Source organism: Theropithecus gelada, chromosome 3 (genome assembly GCF_003255815.1).
Source record: "Theropithecus gelada isolate Dixy chromosome 3, Tgel_1.0, whole genome shotgun sequence".
NCBI classification, from domain to species: domain Eukaryota; kingdom Metazoa; phylum Chordata; class Mammalia; order Primates; family Cercopithecidae; genus Theropithecus; species Theropithecus gelada.
This window is the reverse complement of record NC_037670.1, coordinates 28416808-28444244: the sequence shown is the minus strand read 5'-3', so window position 1 is coordinate 28444244 and position 27437 is coordinate 28416808. Positions and strand designations below refer to the sequence as shown.

At 47.1% G+C, this 27437-nt stretch overlaps 2 protein-coding genes across 5 annotated transcripts; one reads left to right on the top strand and one right to left on the bottom strand.

Annotated features, from left to right (window-relative positions):
* The first annotated feature begins 258 nt into the window (after nt 1–258).
* Nucleotides 259–25548, top strand: SMIM11A (small integral membrane protein 11A). Of its 4 annotated transcripts, XR_003118770.1 has the most exons (5): nt 389–476; nt 4291–4401; nt 10623–10789; nt 22497–22685; nt 24879–25548. XR_003118770.1 is itself a non-coding variant. In XM_025381194.1 (4 exons), the coding sequence occupies exons 2-3, from the start codon at nt 4390–4392 to the stop codon at nt 10785–10787; spliced, it is 177 nt and encodes a 58-aa protein (XP_025236979.1). In that variant the 5' UTR covers nt 259–1087; nt 4291–4389; the 3' UTR covers nt 10788–10789; nt 13952–14484. The 4 variants fall into 4 exon arrangements, 2 of the variants coding, with proteins under 2 accessions (XP_025236979.1, XP_025236978.1); XM_025381194.1 differs by lacking the exons at nt 22497–22685; nt 24879–25548 and adding an exon at nt 13952–14484 and having other exon boundaries at nt 259–1087; XM_025381193.1 differs by lacking the exons at nt 22497–22685; nt 24879–25548 and adding an exon at nt 13952–14486 and having other exon boundaries at nt 359–476.
* On the bottom strand, nt 22885–24006 carry FAM243A (family with sequence similarity 243 member A). Its single transcript, XM_025381192.1, has one exon. The coding sequence runs from the start codon at nt 23857–23859 to the stop codon at nt 23104–23106; it is 756 nt and encodes a 251-aa protein (XP_025236977.1). The 5' UTR covers nt 23860–24006; the 3' UTR covers nt 22885–23103.
* Nucleotides 25549–27437: the final 1889 nt, after the last annotated feature.

The window sequence follows — 27437 nt, the reverse complement described above, 5'->3', positions numbered from 1 at the left end:
GTCTGGAAACCTCTTAAGGGCACCCACATGTCCTAGGCTGCAGACAGCAGCGAGGAGACACCCAGGTAATGCGAGACAGCGGAAGGCGGAGAGGTCCCGCGACAACCCACCCTCCAGCTCAGGTGAGTTCAGAGCGAGAACACACCGTCAGGCTTTGACAAAGGCACCCGATCCACACCCCAGCACCTCCCCACCGGGTCCTACGTCGACTTCAGCCTCCAGCCACAGGACCGAGAGCTGCTAGCCAGGGCTGCCCGCCTGGGCTCATTGCGCCTGCGCACGGAGCGGCGCGCCCCAGGACGGCTGCCCGAGCCCACTGCGCCTGAGCACGGAGTAGTGCACCCAGGTCGGCTGCACTGGCCCATTGCGCCTGCGCACGGAGTGGTGCATTTCGGGACATGTAGTTTTCCCCGGCAGGACGGTGGAAGTCGTGGTTTGTGTGCGGCCTGGCGCGGAAGGCTCAGCCACCGGGATCAGTAAGTGTGTGACGTTGGGTTAGGAGGGTGTGACCCAAACTCCAAAAGCTCTTTGGGGTGCTGCGATCTCGCGGCCGGCCCTGCGCTCGCGTTTTCCCTCCTAGACAAAAGTCGGCGGGCGCCCGGTCGCGCTGGGGCGGGGATCCGGAAGGTGAAGGCCGCCAGGACCCACAGCGGGGCGCCCCAGCCGGACCCGGCCGTCGGGCGCCGTCAGCCCGCTGAGCAGCATGTTCCGGCTGGCACGTGGCCCGGGCGGGGCCCATGATTGGTTCAAGGCTACGGTGTTGGTCTCCGGCGGGTCTAGGGGGACGAGCAATCCTCTGGAATGGTGGGGGAAGCGATGACAGCCCCTGGCCCTCATCTTCCGCTTTGGGGGATGGGGGGGGGTGGGGAGGGCAAGTGTTGCTCCCTGAGTGTTGGGGGAAGGGGGTGGGGAGAGGACCCTGAACTGGCCCCCGGGTTACCCAGGAGGAGCTGAGGCCCAGAGAGGTTCAGCGACTCGCCCAGGGTTGCACAGCGAGCACAGGCACCGACGTTGCCCTCTGGGGCCTGGACTTCCAGCAGGGAGAGACGCAGACACCTGTCATCGCTTCTTGGCGGATCCCTGAAATGTTGAGTTGTGGAGTCTGGGCAGCTGAGATCGGGCAGGGCTGGTTTCTTGAAGGTCAAGGCCCCCGTGTAGAGGGCCAAGTCATGCCCAAGGTTCACTTGGCAGCCCCCTCCCTGGACCTACCCCTCCTTATGATTGGGTGAAGGGTTGGGTGAAAAGGGTAGAGACCGGGAATGAGAACAGTTTCAGAAAGTTCAGACAGAGGGCGCAGCGTGATTAGTGACTGGAAGGAGACAGCAAGCAGTAGACTGATCCTTGAATTTGTTAGGTGTGCCAAGAAGAAAAGGTATTAATAGATTGTGGACGACACGTTATCCATATTGCTTTAGTTGGTCTAATCAAAATAAGCGAATAGCTTTTTTGTTTCTAAGAGAAACCTGACAAAGGAAGACAGGGTATTCTTGCAGTGAAGGAAATAGAAATATTTGGAGTTGTATCTAAGCCACTTGTTACTTTTGTGTTTTAAGCTAAGATCGTGGATAGTTCCAGGGAAAGTTAAAAATTTCCCGTACTTCATAGATTTTATGCCCCTCAAAAACGTCCCCACCTTGTTGGCTTTTGCAGTTCAACCCTCAGATACCAGCTGCCTGTTTTCTAATATTGCATTGGGTGTACATATGGCAGCAGAGTGATACTTTTAGCTTTTTTCTTCTCATTTGCCAAAGGCTCTATGAAAATGGCTGGCTTGGGCATGTAATTGAAGGGAGGTGGGGAAAAGTGGTAATTCAGAGGGAGTGGGTGGAAATGAGCAGGGCAGATCAGGGTGGTTCACCCTCTTGACTCCCACCTCACTACAGCCCTTCTGCTGCTATTGCGGATTAAATATGTTTCTTTCCTAAAGAGCTTGAATTTTATCACTCCAGGTATGAAGTTGAGGTAGCTGCCAGTATATTTTGGCAGTCAGGTTCTGTGATATCAGAGAGGATGGTGAATTGTGAATTCCAGAGTTGCAGAATTGTTCTTTAGATTCTGATTTTTTAAATGACAGCACTTTGGTTCAGAGGGTTAATGACTTACCCCAGGTCATATGCCACTCCATGGGTGCCACCAAGAGTAGAGCTCAGATCTCCGGTTCTCCTGGTCCTCAGGCTACTGATCTTTATTCCCTGCCCTGCTGTCTTGGAATGACTGCATTTTGCCCTGGATGTCACTAGCCTATATCCTTCAGCTTGGCATGTCCAGTCATGGAAGGAGAGAGATTTAACATAACAAGAATGGCTGACATTCAGTGCTTTCTATGTGTTGGCCGTGGTGCTTAGTGTTTACAGTCTAATCTGCAAGAGAATTTACAGACGGGCAAGTTGAGGCTGAGAGAGGCCAAGTGACTTGTCCAAGGTCACACTGCTAGTGCACATAGCACATGTTTTCCAGAGGGCCAGACCGCTGGATGGTTTTTCATTCATTTCCTCCTGTAAGATCGTTGGACCTATTTCTCGTTCTTGACTTTGGGAATCAATATTCTACGTACATCAATTCACTGGGTATGCAGTTTTGTCTCAGAAAATTTTCAGGGAACAGCCAGACTCATCTACTATATCTGTATACAACTCAATTAAAGCAGAAATTGTAAAAATAAAATTTGTAAGACCTTTAACATTTTAATATACAACATAGCTATTCACTAAGATTATTAGAAATACTCAAAGTGAAAATTGTAGCAACAGGTTATAGCATGTTAGGAGCATATTTCTTTAGGGCAGGTCAGAATCTGCTGCTCTTTAAAGACAAGTGGGCCATTTACACATGAAGGTAACGAGCACGTTCAGCCACCATCATTACAGTTAAACAGAGCTACGATTTAAATTCCTATCGCTACCTTATCTGACTTTGAAGAAGTCATGGGGAAAACTTGGCTACCTTGTGCCAACTGCTAGCTTATTTTCAAGATATTATAATCTTGAATAGATGGGAGATCTTTGTAATTGAAAGTTTTTAAAAAAACATCTTGCCTGAAGTTCATCTTATCCCTGTTCTAAAGGCCTCTGACATTTTCAGCCACTTTTCTTAATTATGACGGTAAGTACACTTCAGGAAAAGTGTTTCCCTGACTTTTGAATGCAAAGCTCTCTGCCTGTGTCAGGATAGTGCCAAGGTTAGAGCCCTGGAGCCAGACTGGATGGGTTCGAATCCCAGGCCCCCCTGTGAGACCCTCGATGTGTTACTTAAATTTTATGTCCTCCGCTCTAAAGTGGAGGCAGTAAGCTGTCTCATGGGGTAGTTGTGAGGGCTAAATGCCTTAACCCGTCTAAGCACTTTAGCCACCTTTTTGTCTCTGACACAAAAAAGTTAAGCTATGATTATTGTGCTATAAAGCACTGAATTTCAGAAAACGTAGGGGCAGTGAACACGATCTGCTTGACGCCTTTCTTCACCTACAGATGGGACTGAAGCCCCAGTGGAAAGTCACTTACCAGAGGGTGTAGGTTCTTCATCCAGAGCTCAAGTCTTCTTGGGGTACGTGTCATATTCTAAGAGTAGTGACCTACAAGACCTTGGAGGGAATCCCAAGGCTTGGGCTGCCTGCCCTGCCTTCTTCCTTCCATATGCCACGGTGTGGCGTATGACCTGGGGTAAGTCATTAACCCTCTGAACCAAAGTGCTGTTATTTAAAAAATCAGAATCTAAAGAACAATTCTGCAACTCTGGAATTCACAATTCACCATCCTCTCTGATATCACTTCCTTCCCCATCTTCTACTAGGTCTCCCTCAAGCTTTAGAGAGGATTCTGCATCTGAATTGCATCCGACAGTTTTTCTGCCCTATCCCTTATTCCCTTGCTCCCAGATCATCTTTGAAAAACCAAATTGAACTTAATTGACACTCAGAGGACTTGACAAAGACTCACTCCCAAACGAGCTTGTGTTTCGGTCTGGAGGCAGGTGGAGGGACGGATTTTAGACTTGGGCTCTTAGGTCCACAGATGAATGGGATGGGAGCCCATGTTCCCTCAGGAGAGATGCTGTGCTGCTGGGGGCTACAGAGAGCTGCTGAGGAGAGCTTTCTGCTCAGCAAGGGCCAGGCCTGTCTGGGTCCTCGCCCAGCCCATCCACTTCCCACCAGTCTCTCAATCGCCTTGTCAAGGACACAGCCCACCTCTCTGCGGAGTTGGCTTTCTGTTCCCATGCCCTCTCTCCATCAGAGAGACACCTTTCTAAGCTGGTCTGCCCTAGGAACTCCAAACTGTCCTGTTTCTTCCTGCGCAGATCAGACCTTCCAGCTCCCTGGACTTGACCTTCCAGCTGCCTCTCATGTACTTGTCTGTTGGGGGTTTGTGTTGATCAGGAGTGAATTCACAGTCTACCATGAACTGGAAGGTGAGTATAGTTTTAAATATTTATGGCTTGGGGTGTTTTTCTTCCTTCTGATTGTGAAAATTCAGAATAACAGTTCTATACAAGTAGACTGATTAAAAAGAAAAAGTAGGTGAAAGCATAATATTTATGTTTCATTTTAAGTTAAAACGTAAATGTACATTTACTCACTGGACTTCTGGAAGAAGGCCAGGCCTTTTCTTTGAGTGTACTTTCACTAACTTCAAATCTTCCTCACTTTTGTTATAAAAACTATATACCTTTAAAGCTTTACCTGCAATTTTGCATTGTGCTTTCTTTTTTATGCTTTTTTTTTTTTTTTGTAGAGATAGGGCTCCACTATGTTGCCCAGGCTGATCTTGAACTCCTGGACTCAAGCCGTCCTCTCGCCTGAGCCTCCCAGAGTGTTGGGATAACAGGATTGAGCCACCGTGCTCGGGCCATTTTGGTTCCTTTAAAGTAGATGCAGTGGACTGAATATTTGTGTTTCTCCAAGTACATGTTTTGCAACCATAGTGCCCAGTGTGATAATATTTGGAGTTGGAGCTTGTAAGAGGTAATTAGGTGATGAGGCTGGAGCCCTAATGTTTGGAAGAGTGACTGTATTAAAAGGGCTCCAGAGCGCTCTCTTACCCTCTTTCTGCCGTGTTGGGGGTACAACAAGAAGCCAACCGTCGGCAGTCTGGAAGAGGGCCCCGCTAGAACCCCCTGTACTGCACCCTGATCCTCAGGCTTCCGGCCTTCCGAACTGTGATAAGCACCTCTTCAATAAGTCACCCCGTCTGTGGTCCTTTGCTCTAGGAGCCTGCATTGACTGAGACAGTGGATTAAGATCTTACGAGCAATGCACACACAGAATCTTTCCAGCATTTCACGCTCTTCCCTCACCTTTCACAGTTGTCTTGCCAACAGCATTTTTTTTCCAACTCAAACTTGAGTCTTTCAAAGCATTCAACTTAGTTTTCATAAAAACTCTTGCTTTATACAGTCATATTTCACAAGTGTGATGTTTAAATAAGTTATGGAACATAGCACCAAGTACAACTTAAATAAACTGGTTGGCGAGTAAACACACCTGACCCCTGTGAAACATTAGATTCAACTGGCGGGAGCAGAAGTTCAAGGGCAGCCAGGGAGTAGGTCAGCAATCAGGTTTCACCGAGAGAAAGGAGAAGGTCGTTGTAAGTCCCGGAAGTCAATAAGGTGAGGTGGAGGTTGTTTAAGAGAGCAGCCACTAAAATAATGTTTATTGTAGTCACTTTGCAAAGTCTAAAATCAAGCAAAAGTTGTACATTGTCTCACCATCTAGAAATGGCTACTATTAACAATCTCGGTATATTCACTTTTTCTGTATATATGTGTGGCGTGTTTCCATACATAGGATCTTATTCTGTGTGTTTTTTTCAATTATTATAAGCATTTTCTTCAAAACATCCAGTGGTTTTCTATCGCAAGGAGAAACTGGAAAGGTCTGGAAGCACGATCCGGGAGGCAGGAAGGTAGCTTTCCCATCTTCCCCAGCTCTGTGGGGCGAGAGGCTTGGCAGGCCCTGCAGGAGGGCCGAGGGCCCAGGACCCGGTGTAAGTTAAAGATGCAGAGTGAGTGTTCTGTGAAGGGTTGGAACATATAGGAGAGTTTGTTTAGAATGCCTTGAGGATCAGAGCTCACGGTGGAAAGGTTGGGAAGGAAAGAAGAGGCAGTGAGAGGATGGAGAGGGGAAGGAGCGGAACACAGTGTGGGCCGAGGTTTAGGGAGGCCATTCGCCCACTGCAGTGGCTAAGTCAGTAGAGGAGAGAGGTAGTAACTGGTACTAAGGGCTAAGGTTCAAAGCATTAAACCTAATGCCTCAAGGCTGTGTTTCTCACCCCTGAGCACTAGTTAAGGCAAGGATTTCGAGCCCGACTCCAGAGTTTCTGATTGGGTAGATCTGGCTGGGGCCTGAGAATTTGCACTTCTCACAAGTTCCAGGCAGGGCTGGTGCACACTGGTCAAACGCAATGCGTAGGGAGTTTTCCTCTTTAATTGTGAGTGACACCAACCCACGTGACCACTCGGGCCAGTCTTGCTTGTGACAGTTTTTTCTGCCATCAGGAACAAAATCTGCCCAAACCTTCCCAGCTTCTGCACCGTGGCTTCCAGGGAGCAGCTTTGTGTTTAAACACAGCCCCATCTCATGTAGTGTTAGAAAGGAATGGCCCCAGGCCGGGCGCGGTGGCTCATGCCTGTAATCCCAGCACTTTGGGAGGCCGAGGCAGGTAGATCACTTTGAGCTCAGGAGTTCGAGACCAGCCTGGACAACGTGGCGAAACCCTGTCTCTACAAAAAAATACAAAGGTTAGCTGGGCATGGAGATGCGTACCTGTAGTCCCAGCTACTAGGGAAGCTGAGGCTGGAGAATTGCTTGAGCCTGGGAAGTGGAGGTTGCAGTCAGCCGAGATCATGCCCCTGCACTCCAGCCTGGGCAACAGAGTGAGATCCTGTCTCAAAAGGAAAACAAAGACATGGCCCTGATTGCAGAGAGCTGCGGAAGGTGGAAGGTTTGGTAGCCCCCGGTGCATCTGGTGGCCTTCCCCCTCTGGCTCAGTGGGCCATGGCCAGCAGTGACAGTCTACAATGCTACCTGTGCATTAGCAACAAGTGTGGCCCCATTATTTAAAAACTTAGTTATTCCCGGCTGAGGCGGGCAGATCACGAGGTCAGGAGATTGAGACCATCTGGCTAACACGGTGAAACCCCATCTCTACTAAAAAATACAAAAAATTAGCTGGGCGTGGTGGCGGGCGCCTGTAGTCCCAGCTACTCGGGAGGCTGAGGCAGAATGGCGTAAACGGAGCTTGCAGTGAGCCAAGATCGCACCACTGGACTCCAGCCTGGATGACAGAGCGAGACTCCGTCTCAAAAAAAAAAAAACAAAAAAACTTAGTTATTCCCATTTCACAGGTATTAGGGTTTTGTTTTTAAAAGTTAATGTAGATCTGGGCCAGGCACGGTGACTCACCCCTGTAATCCTAGCACTTTGGGAGGCTGAGGTGGGAAGATCACATGAGCCCAGGAGTTCAACACCAGCCTAGGCAACATAGTGGGACCCCATCTCTCCAAAAAATCAGAAAAAATTAGCTGGGCTTGGTGTCATGTGCCTGTAGTCCCATCTACTTGGGATGCTGAGGTGGGAGGATGGCTTGAACCTGGGAGGTCAAGGCTGTGAGAAGCCGTGATCATGCCACAGTACTCCAGCCTGGTTGGAGTCTCAAAAAAAAATTCATGTAGATCCAGTCTACCCTGGCAGCATTCATTTTCCTCCCCGAAGGTCTGTATGTTTCAAGAGATGTAAGGGATTTGTTCAAAGGAAATTGGAGGAAGGGGTTTCATACCACTGAAGGTTAGTGCCTAAGAGGGGGCAGGAAGGGGCTCTGGAGCCCTTCGCTTTACCCTATGAATGTTCTTGACCCCTGCTGCCCTTGTGCTGCATCCTTCTCAGTCCACACTTCTGCCTCTTGCTGTGCCTCTCCACTGCCTGTAAAACAAAGTGAACACTGAAACCTCCCACCGGTGTCCAATGGCTGATATGTTTCCATTTCCACGCATTTTCTAACCTCTGGATGAGAGAGTACATTCCTGCAATTGCTAAAGCTAAGTTTCCTATTTGGATTGTAGATAGCTATGGGCAGTAATGTGGTCTTCATTATATTAATAATAGGGCCCTGGCCAGGCGCCGTGGCTCACACCTGTAATCCCAGCACTTTGGGAGGCCGAGGCGGGCGGATCATGAGGTCGGGAGTTGGAGAGCAGCCTGGCCAACATGGTGAAACCCTGCCTCTACTAAATGTACAAAAAATTAGCCGGGCGTGGTGGCACGTGCCTGTAATCCCAGCTACTCGGGAGGCTGAGGCAGGAGAATTGCTTGAACCCAGGAGGTTGCAGTGAGCCGAGATGGTGCCTTTGTACTCCAGCCTGGGTGACAGAGCAAGACTCCGTCTTGAGAAAAATAATAATAATAATAGGGCCCCATTGGTTTATTCAGAGAGACTGAGAAAGCTGGAAGAGAGTAGCTTTTCCCAGTGTGAGTCAGTGCGTCAGGTAGCCTGGAAAATCCTAGTAAACAAAAAGAAGTTTATACAACAACATTCTTTTCATAGCTGGTTTGTAGGCATGGCACCAAACCTTCACCTCTAAAATGCAAACCTTCAAGGAAACAGGATTTCAAGGTTTACTGGAGGGATGGGATTAGCCTAGGTCTGAGGGAAGAAGAGCCTGGAAACGAAGTCAGTGTTTAAAGCTACTTATATTTACCAGAGTAAAAACTTGAAAAGTTTCACTTTCGGAACTTTTTCAGTCTTTTATACTGATGCCAGAGTGATCTTTCTGAAGTACATGTGTCGTGCTTATTCTTTACTGTTAAAACAATTTCATGGTTGAAAACTATTAGCTAATTACTGAGTGTTCTTGTGTTCTTACTGTTTTAGTAAAATTGCAACGATTTAAGTATTTGCATCCCTGCCTCCTCCCATGATTTTCATTGTATTTCTATCATATCATGCTATATCCCTTCTGCAAATATCCATACATAACCAGTTAAATGATTTCAGAGGTAGCGAGTCCAGTTGCCTCTGGAAAATTCAGTAGCCGAGCCATAGTGTATTTGCATATTGTAAATGTGAAGTGGATGGGTGTGAGGAATGAATCATATACAGTACAGGACAGTGTGATGCTACAGAGTTGGGCTTTGGAGCATTTGGAGCTGGGTCGGGCCCTGCCTCGCTGACTGCTGGCCTCCCCGCCTCTGCATTTTCTCAGCTCCCCCACAGTCAGGACGAGCCATCTGCTTCTGGAGGTGGCTAAGGGCAGAAGGGAGAGAGCCGCGTAAGGCAGTTTGCACGCCGTGAGTTCCCAGTCTACAGCAGCTGATGCTACAGCTTCTAAGTGTGAAATCCACATCTAGTTCTGAGTCATAGTTTCGATACAATCATAGGAACATTTATCTACATACATTGTGATTTCATGAATTGCAGTTTATTGAAAATCAGGCTTCAGTGGAAGGGAGACTGGCCCCGGGGTTAGAATGTCCTTCCAACTGGCTCCTCACGAGGGAGCTGTGGGACGCCTCAACCGTTCAACCTCCAGGAGCTCTACTTTCCTTGCTTATATAAACAGCGGGTCGATTAGGTCCCCTTGGAAGTTCTTTCCACCCCCTGGTCCTATGAACATGTTGTGCACACTAACTAGGTTCAGATCAACTTCGGTTAGACTATAAGAGGGAGGTGCACATGTATCCCCCGTAGTGGAATCTCATTCGTATTTCATATAATAAGTGATTGGCAGAAATAAGGATTTCATTGGGATAAAATCCTACCTGGTCCTCTAAAATAATGATTGCTCAACCAAAGCATACCTTTTCACTATTTGGGAGGGAATTTTTAATCACACAAAAAGTACATGATTATCATTCAGGTCATACGAACCATGTGTATGGAACTAATATTTGCTTTGAGGTACTATTGCAATATATAGAATTTCACACACACAAAAACCTACTAGTGCAAAGAGTGAGTAATTCAAATCCATAGTTTTTCCCTAGACTTTATTTTAGTGAATGGGGTTGCAAGAGCAGTTAGGAAGTAGCTATGTTTTAATGTTTTGACTTCTGTTGTGTTTTATTTTACCGTCAATTGCCATTGCTAATGAGTCTCTAGAAGCAAAAGAAAATCCCAGAATACTAAAGCTGCAGTTTCCAGAAGCAAGGTCTGATTCACTCTTACTTTGCAGATGAAGGGGCAGGAGCTCAGAAAGCAAGCAAGAAAGGAGCTCATTGCCTGACCCAGGTCACACAGTCAGTCGGTGGCAAAGTAGAGCTGTGACCCAGGCCTCCGGGCTCCAGCTCCTTTCACTGGATCTGGCTGCTGCCTCAGAAGCAAGGGCCTGGGTGATCAGCAGGTTGCACGGTTGAGCTGTGAGAGACCAGAGTTATCACGCCTGTATATGGCTGGTGATCCCCTCCATGAAGCCAGTTGCAAGCAAGCAGCAAAGAGCAGAGCTGTAACTTGACTGTTGGTCCTATGTGGATAGAGACCTTTTCTGCCTGGTCTCCCATGTAGCCCCAGCCCCCTATCCTCGTGCCTGTTGCAGAATAGGTGCTAAGTGAATATTTGTTGACTGAAGGAACATAAGAGAAACCTCCCATGTCAGTGATGGAACATTTAGTTAACATGGCTTCTTTCTTCTTGAAGGTTCTTGAGCATGTGCCCCTGCTGCTGTATATCTTGGCAGCAAAAACATTAATTCTCTGCCTGGCATTTGCTGGAGTGAAAATATACCAAAGAAAAAGATTGGAAGCAAAACAACAAAAACTGGAGGCTGAAAGGAAGAAGCAATCAGAGAAAAAAGATAACTGAAGGTGAGTCCACAGTACCCGGCCTTGCAAGTGGGAGCTGGCCAGTGGGTTGGGGTGACCGACCAGTGAACGAGAGAGGTCTGAGACTTCCCTGTCCTTCGGGTCTGAAGGGCTGCGTGGGGGCATGTGGCCTCTCACCTGCTCTAAGGTAGAACCGCTCCATAAAGGGCCAGGTGTGCAGATCCTGGTCCTGGGATCTGAGTGCTGCTGAGCCAAGGCGCACGGAGGATGAGTTCATCCTTCTCGAAACCTGCAGTGGCAGTGGTTTTTGCCAGGTATTGGGTTAAAAATTGAGGACTTAATGACAGCTGTGGACCTTCTTCCCAGAGAAGCACACATGCTAAAACCGTCTGCGTTTGTGTGTGGGGAGAAGTTTGCAGAAGTGAGGCGTCCAGGAGTACAAGACCAGCCTGGGCAACACAGCAAGACCCCTTCTCTACTAAACATTGTTTTACAAATCTAGCCAATGTGGTGGCATGCTTTTGTAGTCCTGGCTACTCGGGAGGCTGGGGTGGGAGGATTGATGGAGCCCAGGAGGCTGAGGCTGCAGTGAGCCGAGATTGTGCCACTGCCCCACTCTAGCCTAGGTGACAGAGTAGGATCCCATATCTTAAAGGTCATTTGAAATTCCAAGATTAAGAAACCCTGTTATCTTTAAGATAAAGTCTGACTCCATGGTATGATAAATAAATCCCTTCCCAGTCTGGTCTTAACCCAGACCTCATTTGCCACTTCTCTCCACTCCCCATCCCCCTACAGGCCATTCCTCTGCCACCATGGCCTTTGGCCTTGCTTATTAGGTTCTTCCCAAGGACCTCCTCACTAGGCTTGAGGGTGCAGTCATCCTTGTCACCCAGTGCCTATCACAGTACACACTGGCGGGCTTAGAACATACTTGGGGAGTTACAGTACATCAAAGTACCAGAAAGTTACTGGTAAGCCCCTGTTACAGATTTAACACATGACAATTCACAATTACCTTGATTCCAGTGTGTTGATGCCGTTTCTTCACTTTGCAGGTTGAGTGCTGTACTTTAAAAATCAGAGGATTCAGCAAGGTGTGGTGACTCATGCCTGTAATCCCAGTGCTTTGGGAGGCAGAGGTGGGAGGATCATTTAAGCCAATGAGTTCAAGACCAGCGTGGGCAACATAGTGAGACCCTGTCTCTACAAAAACTTTTTTAAAAAAAGCTTAACCTCACACTTATTGGGTGTGGTGGCGCATGCCTGTAGTCTCAGCTACTTGGGAGACTGAGGTGGAGGATGGCTTGAGCCCAGGAGTTCAAGGCTACAGTGAGCCATGATCACACCACTGGACTCCAGCCTGAGTGACAGAGCGAGACCCTGTCTTAAAAAAAAAGGATTCAAATGTGGTGGTGGTGGGGTTCTAGGTCAGTGGTTCCCAAACCTGGCTAACGATCATAATTGCCCAGGTGTTTGTTTAAATGAAGATTCCCAGGCTTCAGCCCAGAGAGATTCCATAATGGCTCTGGTTAGGTTTGGGTGTCTGGGTTTTTTGTTGTTGTTTTTAGGATATGGGATCCTACTCTGTCACCTAGGCTAGAGAGGTTCTGTGGCACAATCTTGGCTCACTGCAGCCTCATCCTCCTGGGCTCAGGCAGTCCTCCCACCTCAGCCTCCCGAGTAGCCAGGACTACAAGGGCATGCCACCACACCGGCGAGGTTTTTAAAACAATTTTTAGTAGAGAAGGGGTCTTGCTGTGTTGCCCAGGCTGGTCTTGTGCTCCTGGGCTCAAGCGATACTTTCACCGCAGCCTCCTGAAGTGCTGAGGTTACAGGCGTGAGCCACTGTGCCCAGCCTCTGCTCTTTTGAAAACCCATTAGATAATCCTTAGGTTGTCTTCTCAGCAACAGGTAGGAACCACTGGGCTAAGTGGCCTCCCAAACCCAGCCCACTCTGAGATTCCACGCTTCTGTCAGTAGGAATACCTTTGCAGTGCCGTCAGGCTTGTTGAGGCTAAAGGCCTACTGATGACGAATAGTAGCAACACCTACTGAGTGGTTATTCTGTGCTGGGGACTTTGCTAAGCATTTCATGCACAACCGTGTTATTCAGCCCTGATGACTCTGTGAGGCACGTTCAGATTGAAAGAATGGCTCACTCTACATGGTGAAGAACAGAACCAGAAATCGATCCCAGGTCAAATGCATTCAATCAGCACGGCCAAGCCCAAGCTGCACTACCTTCCCGAATACAGGCAAGTGAGCTCGCAGGGACGCTTCGCTCTCTGTTACTCACCCCTTCTGGCATCTGCTCACTTGCTGGTCCTCAGTGAACTGTAGGCTTTTGCTAGATAGAAGAAGTTATTTATTTTCTTTTTTTTTTTTAAGGTGTTTTATTGACTGAAATTTAGGAGTAGGCATTACGATGGGGAGGAGAAAAATTAAAAAGGGTGAGGGAAGGCAGTTTAGATTAAAATGTTACTGATTGAATTTATATTCCTGACAATCCCCATTTTGTGTGCTAAACTGATCAAAGGAAGAAAAGATGAGATGGAAGATCATAAAGGCGTCGTCCCTCCCACAAGCATCACCAGAGACCTGCAGTTAAGTCAGGGCTGGATGGCTTAGAAGCAGCTCAGGGAGCTGGGCTTCCTCTGTAGGCTGGCAGCTTCTTAAAGACTAGAGACTTCCTTCAAACTAAAAGGGTTTTCAGGCTGGGTGCGGTGGCTCACACCTGTAATCCCAGCACTTTGGGAGGCTGAGGCGGGTGGATCACTTGAGGTCAGGAGTTCGAGACCAGTCTGGCCAACATGGCGAAACCCTGTCTGTACTAAAAATATAAAAATTAGCTGGGCGTGCTGGCACGCACCGGTAATCCCAGTTACTCGGGAGGCCAAGGCGTGAGAATCACTTGAACCTGGGAAGTAGAGGTTGCAGTGAGCCAAGATTGCGCCACTGCACTCCAGCCTGGGCGACAGAGACTCTGTTTCAAAAAAAGTAAAAAATAAAAGGGGGGTGGGGTGTTTCAGATGGAAGGGAAACTGTGATACATTCGTTAATAAATAGACTTGAGCAATCGACTTGAGTGGTGTCCGCTTGTTAAGTTTAAATGGCTGAGCAGAGGTCTTTATGCTGAGCAGTAAACCTCAGGTATACTCTTATCAAACATTTCCTACTCATCCCTTTGGTTTTCCCTTCTAGATTCTGCCATGTAAATGTCAGCTTGAGTGGACTCCAGCTGAGAAGAAAGAGAAGAAATACTTAATTATTGAATACATTGTCAGAGGATAAACTCCCAACCTAGACCTTGCACTTACAATAGTGTGAATTTGTCCATGTTTTTAAAAGAACCAGTCCTGGCCGGGTATGCTGGCTCTTACCTGAAACCCCAGCACTTAGGGAGGCCAAGGCAAGTGGATCGCCTGAGGTCGGGAGTCTGAGACCAGCCTGGCCAACATGGTAAAACCCCATCTCTACTAAAAATACAAAAATTAGCCAGGTGTAGTGGTGCACGTCTGTAATCCCAGCTACTCAGGAGGCTGAGGCAGGAATTCTCTGCTTGAACCCGGGAGGTGGAGGTTGCTGTGAGCCTAGATTGCACCACTGCACTCCAGTCTGGGCAACAGAGCAAGTCTCTGTCTCAAAAAAAAAAAAAAAAATTAAAATTGAAATTAGAAAAATAAATAAAAGAACCAGTATTTTGTTTACTAAAATAAAATGCCTTTGTAAAAAAAGGTGTCGTGGCCTTTGGAATAAGTCAAATTGTATATCTCTTTCTCTTTCTCTTACACAGCACCCTCCACCCCATGTTGTAAAGGGGGGTGGTTTGTAAACCCACAGCTCCCCCGCCATCTCAAGCTGGGAGTTCCCAGGTGAGTGGCTTCCACAGAGGACAAGGTGGTGCAGAAACATCTGCTGTGGAGGTGGGGTCTCCCCAGCACTGGGTGCCTCGGCCAGCTACTCCCGACCCCAGGCCCCCTCATAGGCTGCCCTCCGTACCCTCCTTTCTCCTCTTTTCCTCCTACAGGTGCCAGAGCCCTGTGAGAGTGTTTCAGAGTGTTTTCATTGTTAGGGTGGAGGGAGGCTGTGTGCGTCCAGGTGAGCTGGCCCCGGGGGCAGTCGTGGGAGCCCACCTGTGTGCCTCAGAAGTCCAAGGCGGGGGATCTGCTGACCAGTAGACACTCATGTGCTAAACACAAGTGCTTTTCTAGGCTTTGGGATTTAAAGCTACACTTTGGAATTTGTGGAAGATCTGGCCATCTTGGAAAATTAGGTAGAAGATGACATAAGGGCTGGACTAAACCACTGATCATGCCAGCGGTGCCCACGGCTTTTCTGTTGTTTGTTTTTGTTTTTTTGGAGATGAGGTCTTGCTGTGTCCCCCAGGTTGGAGTGCAACGGTACAATCATAGCTCACTGCAGCCTCGAACTCCTGAGCTCAAGCTATCTTCCCACCTCAGCCTCCCGAGGAGCTGGGACTAGGCCCTGCTAATTTTTTTATTTTTAATTGAGACAAGGGTCACGCTGCACTGCCCAGGCTGGGTGTAGGTTTTTTGTGAAGAGCATTTGGGAGTTTTGTTTTTGCTTTGATACTTTTCCTATACACTCTTCGACCACTAGGGGGAGATGATTAATCACTAATTGAAGGGATTTTGTTCGTTTTTTATGTTCTGAGTTTTTTTGTTTGTTTTTTTTTCAATAAAGAAGGAGTTTAACTGAAGTAAGGCAGGCCACGCAGGAGATGGACTTATTATTCAAATCGGTCTCTGAAGGCTCAGAGGTTAGGGGTTTTCAAGGCGAAGTTCTTGCTATCATTCCACTTCTTAGGTACATGAAGTCGGTAGATGTGTAGTTTGATGTTAAATTATTGGCCAGATGCATGCACCACTGGTTGTAGAGACTGGTAAAGCCCACTAGCAGGACCCCACCTGGACCACAGCGATCCCGCAACCCTCTGGACCATGACCGAGAACAAACACAAAGGACCTGAGATGTGTTGCAAGGCCAGAAGCCGACATCCGCATTCTCCACCCACGGAGAGCCCCAGAGTCCCTCATGCACATCCTGCTTGATCATATTACACACATTCACACATTCCGAACACATTTGTTTGGTTTTCACGCTTACAACATACTAGAAACGGGAAGGAAGAAAGACTTGTCAGCAGCAGAAATACCTTTGAGCAAGAGGGACGGTCTTTGAGAAGCAGACTTGAGAACTCACCGTGTGCTCTTCATGTGCCAGAGACTGCAGCAGCCACAGCGTCCCACATGGGATGCCGCGTGTGATGATGTTATGCTCCTCGTGATGACCTCAGGCATGAGGAAGAGGTTCAGCCGTTTCACAGTCTGTTTAACAAGTACATACATAACCCAGACGTACATGAGGAATCTCAGAAACCAAATAATTCAAAGAGTCTGGGATTCTTTCAAAAGAGTTGCCTCTGCCCAAGCTTTCTTCAAATTCTGTCTATAGGGAAACATAGCTGTCAATGTCTCATTCCCGAAGCCTTCCAGATGCCTGGATCTTTAGAGTTCCCTCCCTCACCCTGAGCTGAGTACACAAATGTTCTGGAGGTTTGCTTAGTGCCCTGCTCTGTGCCGGGCCCCACAGGCAGAGGTGGCAGGTACCCAGGCCTGACATTGGAGAGCTCCTGCGCCACTGCCGGAAACACACACACCGTCACACCGTGAGGGAGCTCCCCCGTGCAGGTCTCATCTGTGTCACAGTGAAGCCAGAGGATGGACGGCGGAGAGTCCAGGAGAAGAGAAAGGAGGATGGATTCTCAAACATGAGCAAGCAGGAGAGGCCGTTTAAAATGCAGACCCTGGCCTGGTGCCGTGGCTCATGCCTGTAATCCCAGCACTTTGGGAGGCCGAGGCAGGAGGATCACCTGAGGTCAGGAGTTTGAGACCAGCCTGGCCAACATGGTGAAACTTTGTCTCTACTAAAAAAAAAAATTAGCTGGGTGTGGTGCTGCATGCCTGTAATCCCAGCTACTCGGGAGGCTGAGGCAGGAGAATTGCTTGAACCCGGGAGGTGAAGGTTGCAGTGAGCCGAGATCACATCACTGCACCCCAGCCTGGGTAAAAGAGTGAGACTCTGTGTCAAAACAAAAAAACTAAAAACTAAAAATAAAATGCAGACTCCTGGGCTGGATTCCAGGTCCAGTGCATCAGAACCTACGGGAGAAGGACCAGGAATTTGTGATACGAACATCCCCAGGCAATTCTTGACCCTCCTTTTGAGACCTATGCTGTAAAGGATGGGTAGAGGGAGAGGCAGCAGGAGCCCAGCCTGGGAAGGAGCCATGGGGGTAGGTGGGAGGAGGGGCAGGAGAGAGTGTGTGCGGCAGCAAATCATTCAGCCCTTACTCCCCAAGAACTCACAGCAACCTGCATGGAGGGTAATGGTATCATTATCCCCTTTTCACAGATAAGGAAACTGAGGCAGAGAGGCCCTGCCTAAGGTCACCCAGCTGGTGGGAGGCAGAGACAGGCACCAGCCCTCATGGTCTCACTGAGACTGGACTCTTCACAGCTGTGCTTTCGAGTCTGAGCCAAGTAAAGAGAGGACTAGCAAGAATTTTTGTACTTCGAAGTCTGGGACATAAAATCTTCAAGACGTCAGCGTCAGTGACACGATGGTGACAGAGGCCAGCATTGCTGGAAGGATCCTTAAAAGGGACAGGATGGGCCCTTCTTCCTCCCTTTCTCCTTTTTGGCTGCTGGAATACTAATGCAATGGCTTGTTCCACAGCCACTTTGGACTCAGAGCTGTCTTTGAGACCTGAACCAAGTCTAGGACAATGGAGTAAAAAGATAGGATCCTGGGCTCTCAATGACTATGGATCCATTATTTCACCCCTGAACTGATACCTTGATACTTCTTATTTTTGGTGGTGGTGGTGGTGGTAGTGGTGTAGCTTCTATTTCGTTGGCATCTCTGTGATCTATTCATAATTCACCAGTTTTAGCTGAAACATGGAGCCAGATAGAGATGGGCTCAAGGGCTTCCTGATAGGAAGACTTGGATTCTGGTCCTGACCCTCCTGTTACTACTGTTATGTACGTGGTTAGGTACAGGTTAGACCCCAGCCTGGCCTTTGTAAAATGAGCTCAATGATCACTGCCCTCCCTACTGTACAGTGTTCATCTGAACTGAATGAGGTCAAGCATGTAAAGATGGTTTGCACGTGGCAGCACAATCACAAATGGAAGGGTGTATACTGCCTGGGTGGGCAACTCAGCCACCAGTTGGCCAGGCAGGGGCTCCATCCAACCCAATTGGATTGAGCCAATGGCCAACGAATCCCATTTGCTAATTTACCTCTTGGCTCCTTCTAGGGACAGCAGTTTCCTAATGTACCTCCACCTTGGAAGCCTCCTTGGTCCGTGGGAGGGAGAGGGGCTGTGGGTGTTAGTGATGGGAAAGGTCAGAGAGGATGGGATGTTCCATCAGCCAACCACTCAGAAGGAGAATAGCGCCACCAACATCAGGAGCTCTCTTCTAGTGGACATGTCTAGAGATACGTGGCTCAGCTCGGCGTTGCTGCTTGTGGTCACCCGCTCTTGACTAAATACAGTGCTCTAAATACGGTTGCTCCCAAAGAGACTGTGGGCTGTCCTCACCAGCCGTCCTGTCCCACTCCCACCAGAAGAAACCTCTTCTTATTATTAATTCCTTAACCAATTGCAGGTATTGCAGATGGTCTTAAAGGAAATGCCAGAGAACAAAGTTTCCTCTGATCAAAGTATCTTAAGATGTGTGTACTCTCATTAGATGCCAGTGATAAAAAGGAACAAAAGTTTTTCTCAAAGAATGTAAAGGAAATGAGGTCAGTGATGATAGGTCTAATTGTGGACATGTTTGCTTCGACCTTAGCATGGACACTCACTCAGTGGGTGCCAGACATGATGCAGTGGCTTGGCGCAGGTTATGTGATGTTTTGTTTTGTTTGTTTGTTTGTTTGAGACAGAGTCTTGCTCTGTCATCCAGGCTGGAGTGCAGTGGCACGATCTCGGCTCACTGCAACCTCTGCCTCCCGGGTTCAAGCAATTCTTCTGCCTCAGCCTCCTGAGTAGCTGGGATTACAGGCATGTGCCACCATGCCAGGCTAATTTTTGTATTTTTAGTAGAGATGGGTTTTTGCCATGTTGTCCAGGCTGGTCTCGCACTCCCAACCTCAAGTGATCTGCCCACCTTGGCCTCCTAAAGTGTTGGGATTACAGGTGTGAGCCACTGCACCCGGCCAGGTTATGTGATTTTTAAAGTCCCACTGTATTTTATTAAGGAGTTGATTGAGCCTCAAGGAAGTAAAGCAACTTATCCAGAACATATAGCTACGAAGCTAGAAACTCAAGATTCCAACTAGGTCCATCCAATTCCAAAAGCCCGGTGAATTTTCTATTACTTTCTATGGGAAGTTTTCAGGTTTAGTATAAAGTAACATTTCTTAATTATGAATACAATCTTATGTAACAAAATTGCATATTAAAGCGTAGTCCTTTTGATCCTTCTTTCTTCTTTTCTAATAGTTTTACAAGGCCTCAAAGGAATAGAACTCTAAATCTGTTTTATTAAATTGCTTTAGTTTTCAAACAAAAATAGCTCCTGTTGGTTTATCTTTAGCTGTTAACCTAAACACATTCCTTTTTTTTATCGCTGCAAAATAATGTGTATTTAAAAGATATTCTGTCTCCTCTTTAATATTATGTGGAAATAAAATTTTCTGGTGTCCAGGGGCAGTTGGCCATTTTGACGACTGGTGTCTCATCTGAGGTCAGAGGTGAGCCTTGCAACGTAGAAATGATGGGGGTGAAAAAGGAAAAGCTCAGCTTCAATAACTGAGCTAAGCACGGCGGTGAGGAGCACAGGCTTCAGAATCTCACAGCCCTGGTGCCTTGCCAGCGCCTAGTTTCCTTACCTGTGAAACAACTGACAGGATTAAGAGAATTAAATTATAATAGCTGTGTGTTGGCGGCGAGGCAGCATGAATAATGGCTCTAAGTGTGAATTCTGGGTTGATTCTCTCTGTGCCTCAGTTTTCCACATCTTTTTTTTTTTTTTTTTTTTTTGAGAGGGAGTCTCGCTCTGTCGCCCAGGCTGGAGTGCAGTGGCACAATCTTGGCTCACTGCAACGTCCACCTCCAGGGTTCAAGTGATTCTCCTGCCTCAGCCCCCTGAGTAGCTGAGATTACAGGTGCTCGCCATCACACTTGGCTAATTTTTGTATTTTAGTAGAGATGGGGTTTCACCATGTTGGTCAGGCTGGTCTCAAACCCCTTACCTCAAATGATCCGCCCACCTCGGCCTCCCAAAGTGCTGGGATTACAGGAGTGAGCCACCGCGCCCAGCACTGTTGGTGCTACACACCGAGTGTAGCTGTTGGTGCCTATTATTCCAGAACCCCGAGAGGCGTGGCATAAAACAGGATGTAAGGCAAAACCCACTCATCTCCCAAAACTCAGGCCACCCACACATGGGCCAGCACAATGAGAGCACATTGAAGTGACCAGGGAAGTTTGAGTACCATGGTTTGCTCTCAAGGAACTTAAATCCTAAAATGTCCATGAAATCCTGAGGGAAAAAGACCTCACAAATATACTACACAATAGGAGCTGTTTCACCAGGTTAATTGCCAATGAGAAATGCAATATTTCTATTGACAGAGCAAGACTTCCTTTAGCACCTGTGGCTTGCTGAATAGTGGCCACCAAAGATATCAAGGTTCTGTTCCCTGGAACCTATGAATGTTGCTCTTTATATGGAAAAAGGTCTGCATATGTAACCAAGTCAAGGATTTTGAGATGTGGAGATGGTTTTAGATTACTCAGATGGTTTTAGATTACTCCCCTCCCCTCCCCCCCCCCCTCCCCCCCCCCCCCCCCCCTTCCCTCCCCTCCCTCCCCTCCCTCCCCCTCCCCTCCCCTCCCTTTCCCTCCCCTCCCCACCGTTCCCTCCCCTCCCCTCCCTTCCCTCTCCTCCTCTCCCCTCCCTCCCTTCTTTCCTTCTTCTCTCTTTCTTTCTTCTTTCTTTCTCTCACTCTCTCTCCCCTCCCCCTCCTCCTTCACCCCCCTCCTTTCTCCCTTCTCCCTTTCTCTTTCTTTCTGAGACAGGGTCTCACTCTATCACCCAGGCTGGAGTGCAGTGGTGTGATCAGAACTCACTGTAGCCTCAAACTTCTAGGCACAAGCGATCCTCCTGCCTCAGCCTCCTGAGCAGCTGCAACCACAGCCACTATACCTGGTTTAATTTCTGTTGTTTTAAGTCACCAAGCCTGTGGTAATTTGTTTTCAACAGCCATGACAAACTAATATAGCACTGTTGACTGTCAAGTGAGGCCTGCAACAGTGGAAACTTTATAGTTCTGAGTGGTCAGCTGTTTGAGGTGTGATTAATCTCCAGGAAAATGTTACCAGGATTCCCTTTTTAACCATGACAAAATGCTGTGGAAGTCCACCACTTAGTTGCTGAAAAGCACTGAACATTCGCCTTCATCTGACAAAGTCTTTCTGAATAATACAGGGAGGTTCAGGAGGGAAAGAAGGCAAGCAAAGGATGGGATGCCTTCTGCACTTGGCTGTCAGGAAATTCTGGGTAGAAATTCTTTCTTTCTCTCTCTCCCTCTCTCTCTCTCTTTTCTTTTCTTTTCTTTTTGAGGCAGGGTCTGACTTGTTACCCAGGTTGGAGTGCAGTGGCGTGATCTCTGCTCAGTGCAACCTCCGCCTCCCAGGGCTCAAGTGATTCTCCCACCTCAGTCTCCTGAGCAGCTGGGACCATAGGTGTGCACCACCATGCCCAGCGAATTTTGGTATTTTTTGTGGAGATGAGGTTTCGCCATGTTGCTGGCCTCAAACTTCTGAGCTCAAGTAATCCTTTCACCTTGGCCTCCCAAATTGCTAGGATTACAGGCATACGCCACTGTGCCCAGTCCAGAAATGTTCATAAATTTTTTTCAAAGACCTTATTTTTTACAGCCATTTTTTAGATTCATGCAGATTTGACTGAATTGAGTGGGTGCCCCACCACCCACCACCACTATCAACATCCCATATAAGCTTACAAGGTTTTTTTTTTCTTTTCCTTTAGAGACAGAGTTTCACTTTGTCACCCAGGCTGGAGTGCAGTAGACAAACATAGGTCACTGTAGTCTCCAACTTCTGGCTCAAGTGATCCTCTTCCCTCAGCCTCCCAAGTAGCTAGGACTATAGATGCATGCCACTCAGCCCAGCTATTTTTAAGTATTTTTGTAGAGATGAGGTCTTGCTATGTTGCCCAGGCTGGTCTTGAACTTGTGACCTCAAGCAGTCCTCCTGCCTCGGCCTCCCAAAGTGCTGGGATTACAAGTGTGAATCATTGTGCCCAGCCATAAATTATTCTTTTTACATGCCTCAGAATGATTACCTCTAAAATTACTGTCTGAATATACATAACCAAGAGTGAATTTTATGATATGTTTAATGGGGGTCAAGCCTTTTTCTATAAAAGTGAAAAAGACAACGACAAATTCTTACAACAGACATCGGCAGCAGCCCCAAACCTACATGGGGGGTGTTGTCCCAGCTGCAAGTGGCTCAGCTACAGGGTTTCGAGATGAAACTCCACGGCACAGTCTAATGACCTGCTGGGCTTCCTGGAGTTAGTGGGGAGATTGGCTGAATAAGTGGTCTCTGCAGACCCCCATGCATGCCACCCCTTTGCCCACCATAGCCCACTTGAACCCACCACTGTCATAACTTTCCAGGTCCTAATTGGGACCACCTACTCCCCTTGGAGGGTCCGGATGGAGTCTCCCCTCCGCGGATGCCTCTCTCTCATCCTCCACCACTTTGCCGACAAGGAAGGAAGGATAATCGGCAGGAGGGAGTCTTGCTTGGTGACCATCTGGACAATACCTCACACATGGCAAGCTGGATGCCTGTGGGTGACTTTGGTGGGTGGAAACTGGTTGGCACGCTATTTAATTTGGGCTTTTTGTGGGATGACTGCACACTGGTTCTCTTTTATTCTCAGACCTAAATTTTGACCATACAACCTTTCAGCCTGCTCACCCCTGCTTACCGCCATCCTCCTTTGGGCTGGGTTAGACTAATCCTCCCCTTGACAAAGCCTTCAAAGCAGCCTTCACAAGATAAGAGTCGAGACCCCTATCTTACCAATACATTTTAGTGAAACTTCTAGTAAACTCAAAGTGCTTGCCAACATCCTTAGGAACAAGCAAGTTCTTGCAGCGCCCCTGTGGGGTCGCTGTTGAAGTATCTTTGGCTGCAGTGGTGTAGAATCCATCTCAACAGAGTTGACGGTAAAGACCAGACATGTAGCAGCCTCACTGCTTGTTGGAGGAATCGCCCTTAGGAAAATTTCCCAAGATAGTAGTTTTCCCATCTCCGTACTTTGCTAGTTAATGTTCTCCACTTGCTTGGGTTTATCCTTTCAATTCCTTTGCTAATTAAACTGCTGAAAAGTATACATTCGTAAGAATAGACACTGTCAATGGACTGCAAACAAAACTCTTTTCTGTTATTGATGATAAACCATTTCAGAGAAGACCAGGCTGAGTCTAAAGGGTTCAGATAATTACAAGGGGAAGGCAGAGAGAGTAGTTCATGGCCATAGGACTTGGCCACCTCTGGGCAACACGCAATGCTTGCTAAGTTAATGACTGTAGGGATATAGAACTGGCCCTCAGCCTCTCTGTCTTCCTTTGGCCTCTGCTCTTCCTGCTGTCTTCTCTCTTTGACCACGATGACACACTTTCCATAGGCCTTCCTCACCACATCACAGAACTCAGAGAAGAGGCTGTCTTCTGGTTTGATACACAGCTCATCTCTTAGGAACATCCGATATTTCCAAGGCACCCATCCTTGACTACCCGCAGCGTGCACAATACACCAAGTTGGGGTTTGTATGAAATATCCATCACTAATATCTTCCCCAGTTACTAGACTTTCTGAGATATTGGTTTCCCCAAAATATACAGTCTTAAATCCATCATACTGCAGTGTTCTCAGTGTTTTCAGATACTGGAGGCATTGCTTCCTCTTGATGCCATCAAATTGACTTCTGATAATGACGTTTCTTAAAAGAGGGCTTGCAAAGCGAGGCATGGTGGCTTCTCAAGTGTTTTTAAAAGCTTGCATGTCTGCATCTGGGGAGAGATGGCAAGTGGGGATGATGACCTCATAAAGGGCTTTCTTACAGCGGTGCCAGTCCTACAGATACACTTCAGGTTTCAAAGCATCATGGAATAAATACTCAGAACAACTGCCTTCTGACCCATAAAATATGGAAATTGCAGATGCTACCCATAAAAAACGCTACTTTGACATCACTTCTGCAAAAGGTCTGAGACAGAAGTTAGCAATCTTTTAATAGTGATGAGCCTACCCATTTGGCTTAAGATGGGGAGAAATGTTTACATTCATTTATCCATTTCAAAAATATGTACTGCCTACCTGCTATACACCAGGCATTGTGCCAGACACCAGAGGTATGGTCATGACACAACTAGGGAGTCCTGGACTTACGTGTTGTGTGTCTGTGTATGCATAGAATTTGTGCCAACTGCCTTTCCATTTGCACAACTAAGAGTGATTTTTTCCAGTGGCAGAAGGAAGGTATGGCAAATAGCAAAATAAAGTCAGTCTGCACACCTAACTTCCACTGGAGCTTGCAGGTATTATTATTATTATTATTATTTTTTCTGAGAGGGAGTCTCTCTCTGTTGCCCAGGCTGGAATGTAGTGGCGCAATCTCAGCTCACTGCAACCTCCACCTCCCAGGTTCAAGTGATTCTCCTGCCTCAGCCTCCCAAGTAGCTGGGATTATAGGCGCCCACCACCACGCCTGGCTAATTATTTGTATTTTTAGTAGAGATGGGGTTTTACCATGTTAGCCAGGATGGTCTCAATCTCCTGACCTCATGATCTGCCCGCCTTAGCCTCCCAAAGTGCTGGGATTACAGGCGTGAGCCACCGTGCCCACCAAGAGCTTGCAGTTATTGAGCTAATTCAATACCTCATCTTGAAAGCACTTTTAATTTTATATACTCAGGCAAAATGACAGTTTGCTTCAATCTCTAACAGTCTCTTCAATTTCCTTTGTATTTTCTTGCCTCTTTAATCAGAGCTAAAGATGTTTCATAAAATGGGCATGAAGGATTCCCTCAAATGAAGATGTAGACAAAATGATTGGTGAGGTCCTTTGCTCTACTGTTGAATGGAGGAGGATTTTTCCCCCCCCCACACACACAGGGGTTTTCTTGGAGCTCAAGTTTGGACAACCCCAGACAGTAAGATAATCTCATCATGGTAAAGTTAATAAGAAATATGTGGTCTCCAGACAGCCTCTCCCGGAGGCCAGGATCAGCAGGTTTGGGTGGATAATTGGCTTGTGGTCATTTTCTCTTAGGATTTTTCTTTTAGTAGTGGAAACTGTTTTTCAGATCAAATTTGGATGCCAACTATGTGGAACAGAAGTATGGCTGCTGTGGTTGAATTGATCCCCCTGTCAGCCACACCCTTTGTCTCCCCCTACCCCAAGGGACTCTGTGGCCTGGAACCGCAGTGTGAAATGCTATATAGTGCAATGAAGTCAATTCTAAGACAAGAGTTCTTTGCCTCTCTCATCTAATTTTTAGTTATGGAGATGAGACACTTGTTCAGAAGTATGGAAAAGTATATATAATATGTTATCTTTTAGATATGTGTGTAAATATGCATATGTATACAATGTGCTTATATTTTAACGCATAAACAACATGAATAAAGCAAACACTCTAGACTTCTCCAAATGTATCTTGTTTTATAGTTTTCACTTTGGAAAATGTCAACATTTTTACAGTAAAAAATATTACTCAGCCATAAAAAAGAATGAAATCACGTCTCTTGCAGCAACATGGACAGAACTGGATGCCATTATTCTAAGTGAAATAATTCAGAAACAGAAAGTCAGATACCACATGTTCTCACTTTTAAGTGGGAGCTAAATAATGTGTACACATGGGGACAGAATGTAAAATAATAGACTTTGAAAGGGAGGTTGAGGCAGGAGGACCATTTGAGGCCAGGAATTTGAAACAAGCCTGGCCAACATGGTGAAACTCATTCTCTACTAAAAATGCAAACAAATTAGCCGGACATGGTGGCTGACACCTGTAATGTCAGCAGTTTGGGAGGCCAAAGTGGGTGGATCACTTGAGGTCAGGAGTTTGAGACCAGCCTGGCCAACATGGTGAAACCCCATCTCTACTAAAAATACAAAAAAAATTAACTGGGCATGGTGGTGCATGCCTGTAATCCCAGCTACTTGGGAGGGTGAGGCACGAGAATCATGAGCTGAGATTGCACCACTGCACTCCAGCCTGGGTAACAGAGCAAGACTCTGTCAACAAAAAAAAAAAAAGGAAGAGGAGGGCGAGGGATGAGAAATTACTTAATGGGTACAATGTACACTACTACACTCAAAGCCCAGACATCACCACTGAGCAACCAATCCATTTGACAAAACTACACACCTGCACTTGTACCCATTAAATGTATACAAAAACAAAAAACAAAGGCAAATCAAAAAGGAAAATGAGGCCGGGCGCGGTGGCTCAAGCCTGTAATCCCAGCACTTTGGGAGGCCGAGGCGGGTGGATCACGAGGTCAGGAGATCGAGACCATCCTAGCTAACATGGTGAAACCCCGTCTCTACTAAAAATACAAAAAACTAGCCGGGTGTGGTGGCGGGCGCCTGTAGTCCCAGCTACTCGGAGGCTGAGGCGGGAGAATGGCGTGAACCCGGGAGGCGGAGCTTGCAGTGAGCCGAGATCGCGCCACTGCACTCCAGCCTGGGCGACAGAGCGAGACTCCGTCTCAAAAAAAAAAAAAAAAAAAAAAGGAAAATGAAACAAAGTGATCTCTAAACAACACAAACAGTAACTGATGAACCTAGCTGCGTATCATCGTGTCAGTTCCAAAATCACACAGAGACGAATTGCTTTCGAATGACCCTACAACACAGTATTTTGATCATATATTCTCCAGTAGGGTATAAGCTAAGGACAAAGAAAAACACATGAAATCTTAGATGGTACCCGGTAGTTTTATTGTTAATAATGATGCTGGTATTATTATTTTGAAACTCATGTCCATTTCTCAGCTACCACTTGATACTAATTTTTTTTTTTTTTTTTTTTTGAGATGGAATTTTGCTCTGTCACCCAGGCTGGAGTGCAGTGGCATGTTCTCAGCTCACTGCAACCTCTACCTCCTGGGTTCAAGCGATTCTTCTGCTTCAGCCTCCCAAGTAGCTGGGACTACAGGCGTGTGCCACCACACCTGGCGAATTTTTGTGTTTTTAGTAGAGATGGGGTTTCGTCATGTTGGCCAGGCAGGTCTCAAACTTCTGACTTTAGGTGATCCGCCTGCCTCAGCCTTCCAAAGTGCTGGGATTACAGGTGTAAGCCACTGCACCCGGCCAGTGATTTTTAACCTTTATCAATCTGATAGACAAAAAGATCATTTCATTGTTTTAACTTCTTTAATTATGAGTAAATCTGGCAATATATTATGAAAACAATGACAAGAATAATTTGATACAAAATGCACAAAATCAGACGTCCTCGAAGATCATTTTAGAGGCAGCATGAAGTGGGGCAGCGCTGGCGGTGGGGGCTGGGTGTGGAGAAAACCAGCCAAAG